This window comes from Oncorhynchus mykiss, chromosome 4 (genome assembly GCF_057628025.1).
Source record: "Oncorhynchus mykiss isolate SJ-2025 chromosome 4, ASM5762802v1, whole genome shotgun sequence".
In the NCBI taxonomy this organism is placed as follows: Eukaryota; Metazoa; Chordata; class Actinopteri; order Salmoniformes; family Salmonidae; genus Oncorhynchus; species Oncorhynchus mykiss.
Genome location: NC_143025.1, coordinates 19,648,411 through 19,669,312, shown reverse-complemented (window position 1 = coordinate 19,669,312; position 20,902 = coordinate 19,648,411). Strand labels below are relative to the sequence as shown.

The following is a 20,902-nucleotide window of genomic DNA, read 5'->3' as shown; positions in this document are numbered from 1 at the left end:
TGATGCTGGACGTGCGGGCAACAATCGGTTGAAGAGCATGCATTTAGTTTTACTTGCATTTATTAGCAGTTGGAGGCCACGGAAGGAGAGTTGTATGGCATTGAAGCTCGTCTGGAGGTTAGTTAACACAGTGTCCAAGAAGGGGCCAGAAGTATACAGAATGGTGTCGTCTGTGTAGAGGTGGATCAGAGAATCACCAGCAGCAAGAGCAACATCATAGAGAGTCGGTCTGAGAATTGAATACTGTGGCGCCCTTATAGAGACTGCCAGAGGTCCGGACAACAGGCCCTCTGATTTGACACACTGAACTCTATCAGAGAAGTAGTTGGTGAACCAGGCGAGGCAATCATTTGAGAAACCAAGGTTGTTGAGTTTCCCAATAAGAATGTGGTGATTGACAGAGTCGAAAGCCTTGGCCAGGTCGATGAATACGGCAGTATTGTCTCTTATCGATGGCAGTTATATTGTTTAGGACTTTGAGCATGGCTGAGGTGCACCCATGACCAGCTCTGAAACCAGATTGCATAGCGGAGAAGGTACGGTTGGATTCTAAATGGTCGGTAAACTGTTTGTTGACTTTGCTTTCAAAGACCTTAGAAAAGCAGGGTAGAAAAGATGTAGGTCTGTAGCAATTTGGGTCTAGAGTGTCTCCCCCTTTGAAGAGGGGGATGACCGCGGTAGCTTTCCAATCTTTTGGAATCTCAGACAATACGAAAGAGGTTGAACAGGCTAGTTATAGGGGTTGCAACAATTTTGGCAGAGCATTTTAGAAAGATGGTCCAGATTGTCTAGCCCTGCTGATTTGTAGGGGTCCAGATTTTGCAGCTCTTTCAGAAAGTCAGCTATCTGGATTTGGATAAAGGAGAAATGGGGAGGCTTGGGCGAGTTGCCATGGGGGGAGGAGGGCTGTTGATCGGGGTAGGGGTAGCCAGGTGGAAAGCATGGCCAGCTGTAGAAAATGCTTATTGAAATCCTCAATTATACTGGATTTATCGGTGGTGACAGTGTTTCCTAGCCTCAGTGCAGTTGGCAGCTGGGAGGAGGTGCTCTTATTTTCCATGGACTTTACAGTGTCCCAGAGTTTGCTACAGGATGCAAATTTCTGCTTGAAAAGGTAGCCTTAGCTTTCCTAACTGCCTGTGTATATTGGTTCCAAACTTCCCTGAAAAGTTGCATATCACGGGGGCTATTCGATGCTAATCTAGAACGCCACAGGATGTTTTTGTGCTGGTCAAGGGCAGTCAGGTCTGGAGAGAACCAAGGACTATATCTGTTCCTGGTTCCTCATTTTTTGAATGGGGCATGCTTATTTAAGATGGTGAGGAAGGCACTTTTAAAGAATAACCAGGCATCCTCTGCTGAAGGGATGAGGTCAGTATCCTTCCAGGATACCCGGGCCAGGTCGATTCGAAAGTCCTGCTCGCTGAAGTGCTTCAGGGAGCGTTTGACAGTGATGAGGGATGGTCGTTTGACCGCAGACCCATTACGGATGCAGGCAGAGATCGCTGAGATCTTGGTTGAAAACAGCAGGGGTGTGTTTGGAGGGCAAGTTGGTTAGGATGATATCTATGAGGGTGCCCGTGTTTATGGATTTGAGTTTGTAGCTGGTAGGTTCATTGATCATTTGTGTGAGATTGAGGGCATCAAGCTTAGATTGTAGGATGGCCGGGGTGTTAAGCATGTCCCAGTTTAGGTCACCTATCAGCACGAGCTCTGAAGATGGATGGGGGGGGCAATCAATTCACATATGGTGTTCAGGGCACAGCTGGGGGCAGAGGGTGGTCTATAGCAAGCGGCAACGGTGAGAGACTTGTTTCTGGAAAGATGGATCGTTTTTTAAATGTTTTATATATACACGTCAGTCAGTTAAGAACACATTCTTATTTTCGATGACTGCCTAGGAACGGTGGGTTAACTGCCTCGTTCAGGGGCAGAATGACAGATTTTCACCTTTGTCCGCTCGGGAGATCCAATCTTGCAACCTTAGTTACTAGTCCAACGCAATAACGACCTGCCTCTCTCTCGTTGCACTCCACAAGGAGACTGTTACGCGAATGCAGTAAGCCAAGGTAAGTTGCTAGCTAGCATCAAACTTATCTTATAAAAAACAATCAATCATAACCACTAGTTAACTACACATGGTTGATAATATCTAGTAATATCTAGCGTGTCCTGCGTTGCATATAATCTGACTGAGCATACAAGTATCTAAGTATCTGACTGAGCGGTGGTAGGCAGAAGCAGGCGTGTAAACATTCATTCAAACAGCACTCGTTCTGCCAGCAGCTCTTTGTTGTGCGTCAAGCATTGCGCTGTTTATGACTTCAAGCCTATCAACTCCCGAGATGAGGCTGGTGTAACTGAAGTGAAATGGCTAGCTATTTAGCGCGCGCTAATAGCGTTTCAAACGTCACTCGCTCTGAGGCTTCTAGTAGTTGTTCCCCTTGCTCTGCATGGGTAACGCTGCTTCGATGGTGGCTGTTGTCGTTGTGTTGCGGTTCGAGCCCAGGGAGGAACGAGAAGAGGGACGGAAGCTGTACTGTTACACTGGCAATACTAAAGTGCCTTTAAGAACATCCAATAGTCAACGGTTAAAGAAATACAAATGGTATAGAGGGAAATAGTCCTATAATTCCTATAACTACAACCTAAAACTTCTTACCTGTGAATATTGAAGACTCATGTTAAAAAGAACCACCAGCTTTCATATGTTCTCATGTTCTGAGCAAGGAACTGAAATGTTAGCTTTCTTACATAGCACATATTGCACTTTTACTTTCTTCTCCAACACTTTGTTTTTGCATTATTTAAACCAAATTTAACATGTTTCATTATTTATTTATTTTTATTTATTGATTTTATTGATGTATTATGTTAAGTTAAAATAAGTGTTCATTCAGTATTGTTGTAATTGTCATTATTATAAATCAAATTAAAATCGGCCGATATTTGTATTTATTTTTATTTATTTTTAAATCGGCCGTTTTAAAAAAAAAAAGATTTTTAAATCGGTATCAGCTTTTTTGGTCCTCCATTTATCGGTATTGGTGTTGAAAAATCATAATTGGTTGACCTCTAGTACAGGCCTGGATAGTAAGACAGCCTGCAGAGTTCTATCTCTGCAGTAGACTGCAACACCGCACCCTTTGGCAGTTCTATCTTGTCGGAAAAAATGTTATAGTTAGGGATGTAAACTTCAGGGTTTTTGGTGTTATTCCTAAGCCAGGATTCAGAAACGGCTAGCACATTCGGGTTGGCAGAGTGTGCTAAGGCATTGAATAAAACAAACTTAGGGAGGAGGCTTCTAATATTAACATGCATGAAACCAAGGCTTTTACGGTTACAGAAGTCAACAAATTAGAGCACCTGGAGAGTAGGAGTGGAGCTAGGCACTGCAGATTGACCTCTACATCACCAGAGGAACAGAAGGATAAGGGTACGGCTAAAGGCTATCAGAACTGGTCGTCTAGTACGTTTGTAACAGAGAGTAAAAGAATAGAATAGAATAGATTCAAGGCAAAATGTACAGACAAAGGTATGGTAGGATGTGAGTACATTGGAGGTAAATCTAGGCATTGAGTAATGATGAGAGATTGTCTCTTGAGACCAGGTGATGTCACCGCATATGTGGGAGGTGGAACTAAATGGTTGGTAAGGCATATTGAGCAGGGCTCGAGGCTCTACAGTGATATAAGACCATCACTAACCAGGACAGTAATGGACAACGCATATTGATATTAGGGAGAGGCATGCGTAGCCGGGTGATCATAGGGGTCCAGTGAGTGGTTGGGCTGGCTGGAGACACGGCGATTCAGACAGCTAGCAGAAGGGCCTTAGGGAGGTCTCAACGAAGGAAAGTCTGTTTTAGACTCCACGTGCGGTGACGTTGATAGACCAGTCGTGATGAATTAGTAGGGTTCCGAGTGGTCCAAGTCCAATTGGCCCAAGAAACTGGCCGATGGATATATTCAGCTAACAGTCCAATATGCTCTAGACAGCTAGCGGGCTGCGGATAGCAGATGGGCATTCAGGCGACGTTGCAATGTAGGGGCCAGTTGAGTACCCCCTCGAGCAGATTACGTCGTAGTCAAGTCGTGAAGGATCGGCGGGGTTCCGTGCCCTGTACCGGCAGTAGAAGGGGTCCGGGTATTGTAGCCCAGGAGGGGCTGATGGGCCTCTTCAGCTCTAGGCTAATTGGTGCTTGCTTTGTGACAGACGTTAGTGTCACTGGAATTTCATAATTCCAATATGTTTTCATTAATTAAATCACTGTATTTTATAAGAATTAAGATGCCTATTTGCATAAAATATACAGAGACCAGTCTTAGATACTAGTATTTATTCTCTGAGCTCGCTGCCATGTAACCACGAACAACAGTTTATATACAAAATATGACGTCATAGGTTATAAAACGTCCTTCCTCCTATCGACCAGGACCAGAGAAGTTCAAACGTTTATTCCAACCCACTAGCTCGCTCACTCCAGACACACACTTACCTAGATTAACTTCTGGAATCTTCACCTTCATCCATCACTATTTAGAAGACAGTTCCAGATAATGGAAAAGGCAGAGAGTGTTTTCCTGGGTTATCTAAACATCCCAGAGCTAAGTTGAGTCGGTTCAACCATAGGTTAACGACCCTTTTTGCTAACTTAAAAACCCACAATTCCAGTCCTCTCCAACCTGGCTGGAATGGTATTTATTTTATTTAATTACCCCGTTTCATGCTCCACAATCCCTTCCTTATGAATTAATATTGTTAATCAGATTTAAAAGAGTAAGTTTCATTAGTTATAGTTCTATTTAAAATGTAGATGTTGTTTAGTCATTATTCATAAAATTCCTAACAGTTAACCAGGAGTAGCAACTCGGATTGCAGCTAGCTAGCTGCGATGATCCAGGTGAAAAGGTTCAGAGCTTGCAGTAGGAACCTGGGAAATGGAGAGAAAATAGGTCTGGTATGCTCTGGTTTGAGTCGCGTTGTACGAACTGGCGAGAGCTTTCCGGGCTAAAGGTCAGTTGATGACCGCTAGCAGTGGTTAGCTGACTACTAGCTAGTGAGGTGGCCTGCCTCTGTTGGAGGATTCCAGTTCTGAGGTAAATAAAAATACTTTAGAAAAAAACAGATCCACACCACATTGGGTGAGGAGGGTTGCAGGAGGGTATTTAAGTTGATTTTTCATGCCTAATTAGCCTGTGGGTGAGTTTTATTTTATGTGGTATGTGGCAAAAAGTCCTGCAGTTCTGTCCTACATAGTCCTTTGGAAGTCGGTTTGGATGATAATTTGGCTGATATTAACCGAGTAGTTGGCTGTGATTGCGGTCTGAGGCAGGCCCAGAAGGAGATGAGAGTAACTGAACCGGTGAGGCGGCCTCGGGTTAATTAGAGGTTACTTTTGTAGGTCATAGACTGACTAAGAAGCATTATGTGGGATGTAGCACACCTCCATATACATTTGAAGATGATCCCTGGACTGTAGAGGGGTTGCAGAGGAGGTGGAGCTTGTTAAGCAAAGTGCACAAAGGCCACGAAGTCAATCCCCAGCTACTGTAAACGATGACATACAGCATTTGTTTATATTTGACCATTCTAAGGGGCCTCTTGTTTGCCATAGATGGCATATATCCTTAAACAGATGTTGGGATTACTGCAAAGTTTCCCAGACAATGTATGAGTCAGCTTAACCTGAACAGTTTCAGAGTGCACCTGTACATCCTAATGTGGATCACGAATGCAGTGAGCCAGCGTAAGGTCATGTTTGATTCAGGCAGCCGTATTGGATTATCAATGAATCAAAGCTCACTTCTAAATGATAAGGAGGTGACTTAATTAAGAGCCCAATCCTGGAGGGGCAATTTACCAAACAGCAGGGGCACGTTTTAGAGTTCGAGTCCAGGGTTGGATTTTCTTCCCTTTCGTTGGAGGTCCCAGTTGTCTCATTGATCCTCAGAGGCTTGTAACTTGGAATATTTGGTGTTGCCATGCCGAGCTGTCTGCAGCCTTTAAAAAAAAAAATATCCAGACAAAGATTTGAGTAATTATGGAAGGCATATTGAATTCCCAACTAAGTTGAATTGCACCAAAATAGTCTTCAGTACAGGTCATAAGAACAGTACACATCTGAAATATGTCTAAATTAAAATATCTCTATATACAAGTGATTTTTAACCACCATTTAATGGAATTTTGGCCGCCATATTGGATTTTGGACATCATATTGGAAAAGGAGGCTCATCTAGGGGTGTCCCTAATGTAACTGCAAGAGTAGGGGCTGAACAAATAAAAAGACAGTTTTCAGTGTCTGAGCCCACTTGTCTTATTTGGAGCTGATTAGATTACAATAGCCACAACATCAAAACACTTGTAACTGTGTTTGTGTCAGGCAGAACCATACAGCACTGAATAAGAGCAGATTTTATTTGGAAAGCTGTCCTTTTAATCAGCTACTAAAAAAAGAAGGCTTACATACATCATAAATATATATATTTATTTACATATATATTTCCGCCTATCTCTGTGTTTACAGGTCTAAGATGCATTATGCTATCCTTATGTTTGTGGGTATATGAAGGACCGATAACCGACTACTTCTGTTCCAAATTTGAGCAATATCAGAGCTTGCAATATTGCGTTACATGCGCTTATGTGACCCCCCCCCACTCCAGCCAGGCATTATTCTGCAGTTTTTAATAAGTTTAAGTTACAATATCTATCAAATTAACCACTTTTGCAGAAAGATATTTTTACACAACCATCCAATTCATAAATTGGAGACATAAGAGATGTGAAAAAATATGGTTGCGTTTTGTTCTACATGGGGGAGGGGTTTCTCAAAAACTAAACCCCTTTTTGAGGATTGGTCTCTAGTCTGGTCCAGGCTGCTGTTAACATTTGATTGCTCCAGCTCCACGTCTGATAAATGGTTTACACATGTCTCATTGTCCACAGACGGCTAAGCTGCAGCTGGCAAAGCAGAAGGCTCAGGATCACCCAGAAGACGAGGGCTGTCAGGAGAAGATCCAGGAGGTCAAGCAGGAGTAAGAGCAGATTTCACTCTTCCTTTCAGGGCTTTGTCTCCCCATTAACCAACTCATTCCCTCTATGTGCTGACTCAAACTGCTGAGTGTTGAAGCTGCAGGGGCAGCTCAGTGTCTTGTTAAGTTGCTCCATTGCCGTGTGCAATCACTGATGTCATTTCTCATTAGACCAACCTGCTGTTTGCATGCAGACTACTCAGAGAATGCATGCAGGGTTCTCCAACCCTGTTCCTGGAGAGCTACCCTCCTGTAGGTATTCGCTCCAACCCCAGTTCGGTTTTCGCTCCAAACCTGGTTCAACTTATCAACCAGCTAGTTATTAGAATCAGGTGTGCTAGATTAGGGTTGGAGTGAACCTACATGACGGTAGCTCTCCAGGGACAAGGTTGGAGAGCCCTGCTCTAATGCCTCCATCTGTCTTCCCTGCTGCAGCATCATAAAGAATAAGGAGGCCCTGAGTGACATCCTGCAGGACTTTAAATACGACTCTGAGGAGTCTGTGTGATGGCGACTCCCAGGAGGTTGCCGCCCAGACAGGGATTGATGGACTCCTCTGCTGCAACTTCCCCCTTTTTATTCATTTGCCTAAGTTATTGATCCTTCCTTGGCTCCACCTGACTGCGGCAGTGTCTGCCCAGGGTCATTCTGTACCCTGCTTATCTCTGCATGTGCGCCTGTTTGATAATTTGCTCTTTTAATTAAAAAAAACATTCCAAGGCAAATGTTATTCCTTTATTGTTTTATAGACAAACTATTTGACAGTTATATTTATCATTGATAACTGAACATAACTTAATGAGGGAAATTATTAATTAGAATTTCTTAAATATTCATATACAAAAATATAAGCAATATAAAAATGTCCTCATCTGCACAGTCACTCAGACACAGTATATACACTTAAACATTTATGCCACTTATTTCAACAAAAGGAATCCAGAGTAGTACAAACCCAAAGAACCAGAACACTTCCATATGACTAACAAACTGCAGAAATATCTGAAGTTCAATTGCTATGACTGTATACACCAGCCAATCTACAAAATGGTGTATGAGCATACCAACCAAGTTTTTGTAATTAAAAGACCTATGCAATTACATTCATTAATGCATACACTACATTACCAAAAGTATGTGGACACCTTGTCAAATATCTCATTCAAAAATCATGTAAATTAATATGGAGTTGGTCCCCCTCCTCTGCTGCTATAACAGCCTCCACTCTTCTGGGAAGGCTTGCCACTAAATGTTGGAACATTGCTGCGGGGACTTGGTTCAATTCAGCTGTGAGGATGGGCACTGATGTTGGGCAATTAGGCCAGGCTCGCAGTCAGCGTTCCACACCGATCTCGACAAACCATTCCTGTATGGACCTTGTTTTGTGCACAAAGGATTTGTCATGCTGAACAGGAAAGGGCCTTCCCCAAACTGTTACCACAAAGTTGGAAGCACAGAATTGTCTAGATTGTCATTGTATGCTCTAGTGCTAAGATTTCCCTTCACTGAAACTAAAGGGCCTGAACCATGAAAAACAGCCCCAGACCATTATTCCTCCTCCACCTAACTTTACAATTGGCACTATGCATTGGAGCAGGTAGCGTTTTCCTGGCATCCGCCAAACCCAAACCCAGTCGGACTGCCAGATGGTGACACGTGATACATCACTCCAGAGGATGCGTTTCCACTGCTCCAGAATCTAATGGCGGTGAGCTTTCCACCACTCCAGCCGACACTTGGCATTGCGCATGGTGATCTCAGGCTTGTGTGCGGCTGCTCGGCCATGGAAACCCATTTCATGATGCTCCCAACGGCCAGATCTTGTGCTGACGTTGCTTCCAGATGTAGTTTGGAACTCTGTAGTGGACAGACAATTTTTTTTACGTGCTACCCACTTCAGCACTCGGTGTTCCCGTTCTGTGAGCTTGTGTGTCCTACCACTGCACCTGAGATGTTGTTGCTCCTAGATGTTTCCACGTCACAATAACAGCACTTACAATTGACCGGGGAAGCTCTAGCAGGGCAGAAATTGGACCAAATGAAAGGTGCCACTTTGAAAGTCACTGAGCTCTTCACTAAGGCAATTCTACTGACAATGTTTGTCTATGGAGATTGCATGGCGGTGTGCTCCATTTTATACCTGTGTGGCTGAAATATCCAAATCCACTCATTTGAAGGGGTGTCCACATACTTTTGTTTATATATAGTGTGGCTTAGACAACTGTGTGGCTAAAGTTGTTAGAATGGATATACATTATGAAGTTATTTTCATCTTTTTGAATTCTGACAAATGTTCTGTGATTGAGTTTCCAGAACAGGAGCTGAATTAGTGAAGTTCTTTATATTGTATATGACATTCCAGCAAGATTGCATAATGCCCTTGTGTCTGTGGTAAAAGCCTGTGATGGTGGCCACTATGTGTCTGATCTGACGGTAGTCTGTAAGATGATTTATGGCCATCTGAGTCGAGCACATACTAATGCTGCATTAAGAAACTTTTCCATGCTCCCACTCAGCGATGGTCTGAAATGTGCTCAGAAAAAGGCTCTCCACTTTGGCACTCCCAGGAGATGTGAGTGTAAGAGTGTGTTTGTATGGAGAGGAGAAGTTCTTAGAGATGGGATTCCACTCTATTTTAATCCAGGGCTGCAGACAGCAATGTAACACGCTGGCGTCTTGCGTCAGTTCTTTTTCTGTTCCACATGGATTCCTACAAAGAAGAGTTGTTGTGTGTGACCAAATGCTGGAATATCCAGTGTTGGATCGCTTTCACCGAGAGGCCTCAAAGTGGCCTTCTGACAGTTTCTCAGTTGCTGTTGTGAATGTTGCTTAAATATTTCAATGATGTTTTAGGATGTGTTATGATTTATCGCCTTATAGAATCTGAAAGGGAAAACAAATGTTTAATATTGGGGTAATTCAATTGAACGGTAATTCCTATTCCTTATCATACTGACACTAATTGCGTATTGGTTTTTAGTTTATTTGGATCCCCATTAGCTTTTGCCGAAGCAGCAACTATTCTTCCTGGAGTCCACGAAAAAATATAAAACATGACAAGTAACAAAACACTGCTACACTGATAGACAGTCACACAAATGTAAAATACAACGATATACAACTAAATACTGTGTGTTAGTGTGCCTATTTGTGTGTGTGTGTGTCATTTCACAGTCACTATTGTGCCTTTAAGGTGTTTAAAACCTATTAAGGATCTGACCCTTTTTCAATTTTCGCCTAAAATGACACACCCAAATCTAACTGCTTGTAGCTCAGGACCTGAAGCAAGAATATGCGTATTCTTGATACCATTTGAAGGGAAACACTTTGAAGTTTGGGGAAATGGGAAATGAATGTAGGAGAACATAACACATTAGTTCTGGTAAAAGATAATACAAAGAAAAAAAACATGTGTTTTCAAAGTTAGTTTTTTTTCGTCTTTGAAATGCAAGAAATTGCGTAATGTATTATTCCAGCCCAGGTGCGATTTTGGCCACTAGATGGCAGCAGTGCATGTGCAAAGTTTCCGACTAATCCAATGAACCATTGCATATCTGTTCAAATTTTTTTATCAAGACTGCCCAAATGTGACTAATTGGTTTATTAATACATTTTCAAGTTCATAAGTGTGCACTCAAACAATAGCATGGTATTATTTCACTGTAATAGCTACTGTCAATTGGACAGTGCAGTTAGACTAACAAGAATTGAAGCTTTCTGCCATATCAGATATGTCTGTCATGAGAATTTGTTTGTTGTTACTTACAACCTCATGCTTATCACATTAGCCTACGTTAGCTCAACCGTCCTGCGGAGGGGACAACGATCCCGTAGCAGTTTGAATCTGTTTTGTCTAAGGTCATTTTGCTGTTTACTTAGAAACTGGAGAAGGGAGTTCCATGCGATCATGTATAATACTGAGAGTTGCCGTGAATTTTCTTTGGACTTGGACTGTGAAGAGACCCGTAGTGGCATGTCTTGTGGGGTATGTATGGGTGTCTGAGCTGTAAGTTGAATATTGTATTGGTAACATCCAGTTGAACTGCCATTTTTTCTCAGAGCAGTTAAACACCGACACTATTCAGGATACGCCACACTAATCAGGTGAGCTAAACGTGTCAGGCAGTTCTCTTGTCCTCAGTAGCATAACAACCAATGATTAGGTTCAGGGGGCGTACAGAGGATGTGGCTTAGCGGTGAGCTCAGTCCTCCTGGCTGCCATTTGGGGTGAGTAATGTTGTGAAACAAGCTCCTCACGTCACAGAGAGAACACAAAAGCAACACATTACAGTGGTTGTTAATTATATTAACATGCTCATTTCTCTTTGCTGTGGTAATCGAGTGAAAATCAAATCTGTGCCATTAAAATAATAAAATGACATTGCATGACTCAAACTGAGTGGATATCAACATTAAGCTGTACTCTGTGCTGATAAAGTGGAAACCGCACACATACCTGAGCATAAAACGGACAAAGACATCAGAAAGTCTAACAAGTTCTAGGGCAATGATGGTTCTGTGTGCTTCCACAACACTGAACACATCGCAAAAGTTAAATTCAGGACAAAGAGGGTCAGAAAATCAGGGTGTATGCAGAGTTCAACACTGACAACAGGGTGTTGTTGTGATAAGGAGCTACAGTAGCCTAGTGGTACATGGCATAGGCTTCACAGTTATGTACCATGACTGAGTTGTAACAGAAATAAAGGGGATATTATTCTTACCTACCTGGTTGCGCGTTTTATGCGATTTCTGCAGCCACACCCGCCACTGGTCGTAGAGTTTGATTGACATGCCGCTGCAGCCATAGGCGTGTTTGCGAACCCAGCCAAAGAACTGCTTGAGCTCCCGTCGCAGGGTGGAGTTCTGTTCGCCTGGCTTGGGCTCACATGACCCACTCTGCAGCCGCTCTGCCCAGGGAGAAGACAGTGTGAACAAGGTTAGTCAGAGAGGACTGCTCAGAGGAACACTGGCTCCAATTCAATTGAACCTGCCACAGCCGTGTTTACGCAGTGCCTTTGTGTACAAACTACTCCCCGTCCACACACTTCCTGCAGTACCCCGTAGTCATTTTTTTATTTTATTTGACCACGTGGAATTGCGCTGTCGCATAACTGCAATGCAGGTTTGATTGAATGGAACCTAATGTTCTCCGACAACTAAATCAGCTGGAGACGAGCGGTCAGTGGCTCACACGGGGCTAGGAACTCTGCATGACCTCTGGGCTCTGGCTAATGTGCAAGGTCATTCTCTTGAGTAGTGAGATTATTTGATTACAATAGATTCGATATGACTACATTCACAAAATTGATTTGGTGCATTCCCAATATAAAGCTGGCCACAACCAATATCCCATGGCAAACAGAGCCTGATACCAACTTCCTCCCCCTTCTAAGTAAATACCACATAACCTTTGTAACCCATTATCTGCCATTGTACTCCCCAAATCTGTTTTCACTCGGTGTTAATGCCCTGTGTGCAACTGACAGACTGCATTTCAAGTTGCCTAACGAAAGAGGGAAAAAAAGTGTATCTATCTGATGTCTCCCTCAGCTCTTTGCCATCTCAGCTTGAGTTATTTTAATCCTCAGATGAAAGATTTCTATCGTGTAATTTGATGTTTGGCGTTCTGTGGTCACATACGGTTTGAATCTCATTTTCCCAGGATGTTGAAGACTAATCTGGGATGAGGTTCTTGTTTCTTTGGTTTAATTGGCAATAAAAGGTTGATTATTAGAGGACAATTTAATGTCCCATGGCTCATCATGAGCCATAATAATATTAAACTTTGAAGATTTTATGGGAAATCTTGTAATGTGCACTATTGAAGATCAACAAGTGCTCACGAATGTCATAAATGCCCCGGGAAGCTTATGTCTGTTGTAAATAAATCCTAATGCAGTGTTATAACACCTTATGAAACCTATCCTTCCTCTTAAAGTGCTATGTAAATCTTTACTCACCACTGTGGGGTGTGGAGGCAGCTGAAGGGTGGCTCCAGTCACTCCAAATCCCAGCCTTCCTGGAGCCGTAGATCCCCACTGGGTTGCACCTCACCTGGACAAAGTACACCGTCCCTGCCCTAAGCCCCGCTAGCCGGCACGATGTCTGGTTACCTACATCGTCCACCACCTGAGAGACATCAAAGAAAATATTTTTAAAATGCACTCATATTGAATCTATTAACCACACACACATGCACACATTCCTGACAAAAACACGTTAGGTAGCAGAAATCAGACGTTCACACCTATCTTTCTGTAAAAACAGAAGCTCGGCTTGCATAAGCTTCGTTTGAAAGCCAAAATACAGCTCTGTAATCCCTCGAGAGTACCTGACACTCATACATCTCAAATATTTACACAGATATAAGATGCCATAGACGTGGCACTGTACCTCAGAAAGAGAGATTGGGGAGAGAGAGAAAAATGTGAATGAATGTTGAAACAAAGCTGGAGTAACGTTGCTACTCTACCTTCCATTCAGTGCTGTCCTCCAGTCGGTAGCGTATCTGGTATTTGGCCTGGAAGAGGAAGTCTTTGAGTGCCGGGGGGCTGCCCCAATGCACTGTCAGCTGGTCCTCAAGCTCCCCCACACGACTCACATGGACATTGTCTGGAGGGTCTGTGGTCACTGAAACAACAGGGATGTAGACACCGGTTGGTCACAAAGCTGTGTAATGACTAAGCCTACGTGTGCTAAGCCTACGGAACAAAAAACGCAATACAAATTTCCAGTGGTAAAGTACTTAAGTTAAAATAATTTAATGTACTACTTAAGTTGTTTTTTGGGGTATCTGTATTTACTATTTATATTTTTTGACTACTTTTACCTCACTACATTCCTAAATAAAATAATGTACTTTTTACTCCATACATTTTACCTGACACCTAATATACTCAGGACAGGAAAGTGGTCCAATTTATTCACCTCTCAAGAGAACATCCCTGGTCATCCCTACTGCCTCTGATCTGGTGGACTCACTAAACACAAATGCTTCGATTGTTGGAGTTTGCCCCTGGCTATCCGTAAATTAAAAAAACAAGGAAATGGCGCCGTCTGATTCGCTTACTACAAGAAATGTGAAGTGATTTATACTTTTACTTTTAATACTTACAGTAATTATATTTGAGCAATTACAGTAAATGTAAAACATTTTTTTTCAGACTTTTTCTCAGTATTTTACTGGGTGACTTTTTTATTAAGGTATCATTACCTTTACTCAAGTATGACAATTGGGTACTTTTTCCACCACTGCTAATTTCAGTAAATAGAGTATACCCTTAGCAATGCTTCATGAGCACAAAAAATATATAAAAATAGTTATCTTTGTTGAAGGTTTTGCAGTACATTATTATGCTCTATATTTCTGCCCTGAACAAGTAGAGGACTGAGATGAGGCAGCATCCACACTCTCAACTCTGAGAAACCCCTTGGTAAATATTGTACCACACTGTACAGACACTACAGCTATATCTAGATATCACAGCCTCCATGCTTGAATAAAACACGGCCATGAATGTTCAGTGTCGGGCCTGGGCTGTACTGTTGTCCAGCACCAATGCTGTCTATCTAATCTACTCTGACAGAACACTTTGCTTCTCTCCTTAAGTTCACTTTATTTCACAGTATCCTCCACATTTTATACTCTTGCTCTCACTCCCGGTCTCATTCTCTCTTTCTTTCTTTCTCTCCCTCTCTTTCTCTCTTCCTGTCTCATGCTCGATCTCCTTCCCCTCCTCTCTCTCCTCTTTCTCCACCCCCCCCTCTCATTTTCTCTGACGCTCTCCTTCTCTCCCAGTCCTGAGAATGAGTGTAGTTATGGACGCAGGGTAAGCAGGTCAGTGTCTGTTTCTGCTTTCTCTCCCCAGTCTGATGATTTAGGCACACGCTCCAGCATTAAAAAAAACATGTTTCCCACTGCAGTAAGGCTCGCAAAGAAGTCAAGTACTTTGATGCTGCTGATAGAGGGGGAAAGAGAGAGAGAGAATCATATAAAGAGAGAAAGAGAGAGAGAATCATATAAAAATGTCAGAAGACAGTTTGTGATTTTCTTCTTGAGAAGTCTTTTGCTCCATTAATTTCCTGTTTGACTTGTTGTTTGTGTGCTGATGCACTTTATTGGTTTCATCAAGTTCGCCCCCCCCCCCCCCCCCCCCCCCCCCCCCAGGGGAGCAGAAAATCAAGGAAGATTCCACAGAAAAATTCCACAGCTTATGTTTTCCGCAGCGGAGTTGAAGAAATATAAGGTTATTTGATGCGTCATGTGATAGGCATCCTCCCTCCTGCCGACCAGTCTCCTCTCCCTTCAGACCAACCTACCTGTAGTCTCTAGGTGTGTCCAGTATAGTAGGGAGGGACATAGCAGAGCAACACAAAGGTCAATCGCTTTCCCTTTTAACCACAGGGACACACCTCAATCCTTAGGCTATACATTACATTAACATTTGAGGCATTTAGCAGACGCTCTTATCCAGAGCAGTTTACAGTTAGTGTATTAATCTTAAAGATAGCTAGGTGGGACAACCACATATCACAGGCATAGTAAGTCAACTTTTCCACAATAAAGTAGTTATCAGCAAAGTCAGAGCTAGAAAGGGGAGGGAGTGAAGTGCAAGTGTTTTTTGGGGGGAGGGGGGGGTCGAGGTGGATTATTATTATTTATTTATTTCATCTTTATTTAACCAGGTAAGCTAGTTGAGAACAAGTTCTCATTTACAACTGCGACCTGGCCATTATTTAAGATACTCTTTGAAGAGGTAGGGTTTCAGGTGCTTTCGGAGTATGGGCAGGGACTTTGCTGTCCTAGCTTCAGGAGGAAGCTGGTTCCACCATTGTGGTGCCCTTACAGAGAAGAGCTTGGACTGGAATGAGCAGGAGCTGCCCTCCTGTAGGGGTGGGAGGGCCAAGAGACCAGAGGTGGCAGAACAGAGTGCTTGGATTGGGGTGTCGGGATTGAGCATAGCCTGAAGGTAGGGAGGGATTGGGGTGTAGGGTTTGAGCATAGCCTGAAGGTAGGGAGGGATTGGGGTGTAGGGTTTGAGCATAGCCTGAAGGTAGGGAGGGATTGGGGTGTAAGGTTTGAGCATAGCCTGAAGGTAGGGAGGGATTGGGGTGTAGGGTTTGAGCAAAGCCTGAAGGTAGGGAGGGATTGGGGTGTCGGGTTTGAGCATAGCCTGAAGGTAGGGAGGGATTGGGGTGTAGGGTTTGAGCAAAGCCTGAAGGTAGGGAGGGATTGGGGTGTCGGGTTTGAGCATAGCCTGAAGGTAGGGAGGGGCATACAACATATGACTGATGATTATAGTTTTATCATAAACTAGTCTGGTAAACTGGTATATTGCAACATTGTAATACAAGACCAATATGTAGGCCAAGCTAAATGTTGACATTTAGTGATATTTAGTTACATGTCCTCAACATTATCTACCCATCCTCATTGTGTTTTGTAAGTGTATCACTTTTTCCAAATGTCTGAAGTTCAGTGAACATTTAGTACAGTTCAGTTTATCTTTAATAATCACAGCCATAATCCATTATATTGTTATTGGGATTGATTGGGAATCCATAAAATTCCTTTCTCATATGAAAGTGTGTTAGCCATATGCAGGAGATCAGGCGGTGAGTTAGTGAGTGAAGTGAGGCGAGGAGGAGAGAAAAGGAAAGGATGAGATCACGATGGACTCATGTAACACAGGAGAGAGGAAGCATTTAGCACGTCCTACCGTCGTGACGGGACATTTTCATGGCATAACCACCCTAGCAGGTCTGGAGCGGGGTGGGGAGCAGGAGGGAGACTGGACAAAAGGCTCCCTCTACTTACCCACATCCAGGATATCCAGAGTGATGACATCAGAGGTGGCAGTCCCCAGCTGATTGGACGCCTCCACCCAGATCTCGTAGGGAGTAAAGAGGGCCAAGTCCCGGGGGATATAACACGTGTAGTGTTGCCCCGTGCTGTAGTCCTCACATTCCCTCTCTCGCCCGTACCACCTGCACAGAACACACAGCAACATAAAGTCACTCATATCTGTAACAAAATTCTCAATATAATGTACTGCCAACAACCAGTAAAGCGGAACATTTTCACTGTGCACTGGACCTCGAAATGTTAACAGTGTAAACAGCATTAAGAGTCAAATGAATGCCTGCAGTACAACAAAGCAGTGGTTACAGTCTTTGCACTGTATCATCAGAATTACATAGGCCTTTAGTGAGTAAAAGAAAGTAATTGTGTTCCAGGTGATGCATCGATCATTGTTTCTAGGCAGAAATGATGGTGGGTTGGGTGATCACCTGGGAGATGCTGGACATCTGTGGCTCTCACCTCAATTTGTACTTGAGGGTGTATTTGGTTTTGATGAAGGTTTCGCCCCGACCCCCAGGGGTCCACTTGCAGCTCAGGTCCTTTGTGTTTCGGGACCAGCAGGTTAGGTTGACCGGCTTCTCCGGGGGCACTGCACATTAACAGTGAAAATATATGGTTATCTTAACGGCTACAAGAGTGGTTGTGCAATGTGTATTATACAAAGCTGTTATAAACACCTTAGTATCACAATGGACATTAAAATGTTGCATTAAACAAAGTGCTTATGTACCACAAACAAATACATCAGTATAGTAGTTCCTATTTCACAATGGGTAATAATGATCACTCAATCTCATAATGACAAACTGGCACATTGCTTAACCTCAGACAGCAGGCTAGAGGATTCAGCTCCTCTCTCATTTCCTCTCCATGATAGACTATCAAACACAGATGTAGTTCGAGACAGAAGCAAAGTAGTGATGCTGATTACAACCCACTGAGCAGCTAAACTGAGGCTCTGGCTGTATGATTCAAAGACAGACAGAATAGGCTCTGTACGTTACAATTTTAATAGAATAACTATTATTTTCATATGGGCTCTCTTCTTTGTTTGCAAAGATTTCTGCATGAGTGAAACATTGCTTCTGTCAATACATGTAATGTATAATAAATTATCCCCTGTACTTAAGCCACTGCTGGGAGACACTAGAGATTAGAGTGCAGTAATATATCAGGCTTTAAAATCATAGCAAACACACAGCTTATCATCAAAATGCTTTTAAACAAACAAAAAAACAATATTTTGTAAATGCACTGTCCTGAGCTGCTTACTCTGACAGTATTGATGACTCCGACAGTATTCACTTGTCTATCTCCTTGTTACACCCCAGCGCTGTCCTTTTGAGCACAGACAGTTTAAGGACCACAATCTAGTTTTCAGAACATCCGAGAAGTTTTTGTCATTTTCACCCAAATTCAAGGAGGAAATACATTTGGATTTGGATTCAATGTTCTGAAAACCTGTCCCCAGAAGAAGTGGTTGAGGCCTCCAGGGCCAGTCTGACACTTACTGCCCACGTAGAGACAGGAGCCAGCCAGGACATGTCCATCTCCGCTGTGACACACCAGGTTGTCCCCAGACTGTTGCTGGGAGCCATTGAGGTGGTGCAGAGTGACACTGAGGCAGTTGGGGCTCAGCAGGTCGTACGTGCTACTAGGGAGTCTCTTCCCGTTCATGGTCCAGTACATAGTGTTGGCATGCAGCCCCCGCTCGGGGCTCACTGTGCACGTGGCCGTCAGGCTGGAGCCCATCCGCAACGCCGGGTCCTGGGGGAAGATTCCAGCCACTGCTGGGGGAGAGACATACTGAAACACACTACTTTAAATGGGCTTCACTCCTGGAGTTGATGATGGCTTAACACGTACGGCAATAAACTTTGATTTGATTGAACATTTTTGTTCTTGATATTAATATGTTCAGAGTTAATAGATACTGAATCTTTCTGAGTGCAAACACTCAGGGGAACCTGAGAGTTATGAAGTGGATTTATGGGTCCTGTGCTGAAACTGTTGGGAGATCACTTGGAGAGGTCCGACAAGGTTGTTGGTCAAATTCTTGAATGCTTTTCCATCCCCACTATTCCTTTACTCTTCTGACTCATCTTATGATGGATGCTTCATTAGAAATGCCCTGAGAAGCGTTCCTGTTTGAATGTGTTAGCACTTGGCTCCTTTGGGGGAGATTCAAGGGTTAATGTGAGGAGGTTTATTAAGTGTGCTGTTGGTGGGCGGTAGACAAGCTATCTAACATATGTGGCCATATGCTACGCGCTATGAGTCTGACCGGACTAAAGAGGACTTGGTGTGAGATGTGCCGAACCCAGTGTGTCCACTGATATTTACACTTTACGTATACACAAATAGGGTAAATTAATTGTTTGTTTCACAGCAACATTGCATCAATTTTCAACTTGGGAATTTCAGATGAATTTTTGAATTTTGAACTTAATCACCTCTGTGGCCTATTTCTCTGTTAGTTCAACAATGCACTACAAAGAAATCCAATTTAGCTGTTAGGCACATGGTTTTCATAGGATATTATTACCATAAAATAAAATGATCCAACAGGCATTCACTTTGTCTTTGGAACATTCTCACAGGATATTGGTTTCAATAGGTGAAATGTATATGAAGAATAGTTTACAATTACTCATGCACAAATGTGTACAATGCCATAATCTCCTATGCAGACTTGTTGCATTATCAGTAAGTAGTTATTACCAATTTACTTACAATTAATCTTCAAATCCACCAAACATTATGCCCATATTTTGGACATTAAAAAAAACAGACATCTTGAAATATAACTCATAATCTGTTCATGTATTATTGTATTATGTGAGCTTTATTTAAGAATTTAGGCCCGAGTGGGTGTGGTATATGACCAATATACCACGGCTAAGGGCTGTTCTTATGCACGAAGCCACACGGAGTGCCTGGATACATTGCCATATATCACAAACCCCCAAGGTGCCTTATTGCTATTATAAACTGGTTACTAATCTAATTAGAACCGTAAAATATATTTTGGGGTCATACTCATGGTATACTTAAGCAATATAGCCCAAGGAGGTGTGGTATATGGCCAATATACCACGGCTAAGGGCTGTTCTTAGGCACAACGCAACATGGAATGCCTGGAGACAGCCCTTAGCTGTGTTATATTGGCCATATATCACAAACCCCAGAGGTGCCATATTGCTATTATAAACTGGTTACCAACATAATTAGAGCAGTAAAAATAAATGTTTTGTCATACCCGTGGTATACGGTCTGATATACCATGGCTGTCACCTAGTCAGCATTCAGGGCTCGAACCACCCAGTTTATACATTTTGTTATACCACAGCTTTCAGCCAATCAGCATTCAGGGCTCAAATCACCCAGTTCATAATACAGGTATTTTATAATAATCTGGCAAGTACACATGTGGACAGTCTGGACACCTGTGAATCAGACAGTGAGTTTTGTATTTTGTACCTTTACCTTTACAGACAATGTATCTAACACATTGTGTTGAGAATTGTAACATGTACATAAAATGTTACTTTTTTTGTTGACTAATAGAGGGTGAGCGTCCCTCCCATTCAAATCTGTCGAAACAGGTTTATGACAAACTTGGTAGTCGGCTTCTCACAATATCACACTTTTTGTAGGCTACTTACGTGTCGATGAGGAGAACACACGTGGAACAAACAGCATGAGGCACAACAATGAGAGCATGTTTCAGATAGCCTTTTTCTTCTCCTTTCCCTCCTACGTTCTGGCTCCAAGACTTGTGGGTTCGGGAACAGTAAAGGTTCAAACACAATCTTGCGGGAGAAAATGCAGGAATTGAAACCCAGCTCTCCAACAACGTTGAATCAACAGTCTAATTCCAACGAAGAACGTCAGATCTCCGTGTGTAGGCTAAAAATGCGGATGAGCTTATAAACAGTGGTTGTATGAAAGTAACCTAAGGGTTTAGTGAGGGTTTGCTTCGGTGCACGCCTCAAAAGCT

At 42.8% G+C, this 20,902-nt stretch overlaps 2 protein-coding genes across 6 annotated transcripts in view; one reads left to right on the top strand and one right to left on the bottom strand.

Annotated features, from left to right (window-relative positions):
- Positions 1–7,762, top strand: part of rex1bd (required for excision 1-B domain containing) — a 15,035-nt gene extending 7,273 nt beyond the window's left edge. The window contains exons 4-5 of the mRNA XM_021599000.3: positions 6,952–7,040; positions 7,473–7,762. Coding sequence (XP_021454675.1) covers positions 6,952–7,040; positions 7,473–7,545 — 162 coding nt within the window. The 3' untranslated portion in view covers positions 7,546–7,762. The remainder of the gene's footprint in view (positions 1–6,951; positions 7,041–7,472) is intronic.
- Positions 7,751–20,902, bottom strand: LOC118936337 (cytokine receptor-like factor 1). Of its 5 annotated transcripts, none has more exons than XM_090231365.1 (8): positions 20,568–20,895; positions 18,414–18,689; positions 17,362–17,491; positions 16,858–17,027; positions 13,513–13,670; positions 13,001–13,169; positions 11,762–11,947; positions 7,751–9,920 (listed from the first exon to the last, which is right to left on the bottom strand). In XM_090231365.1, exons 1-8 carry the CDS (start codon positions 20,623–20,625, stop codon positions 9,904–9,906), a joined length of 1,164 nt encoding a protein of 387 aa, XP_090087491.1. In that variant the 5' UTR covers positions 20,626–20,895; the 3' UTR covers positions 7,751–9,903. The 5 variants fall into 5 exon arrangements, with proteins under 5 accessions (XP_090087491.1, XP_090087490.1, XP_090087492.1 ...); XM_090231364.1 differs by having other exon boundaries at positions 7,751–9,747; XM_090231366.1 differs by having other exon boundaries at positions 11,766–11,947.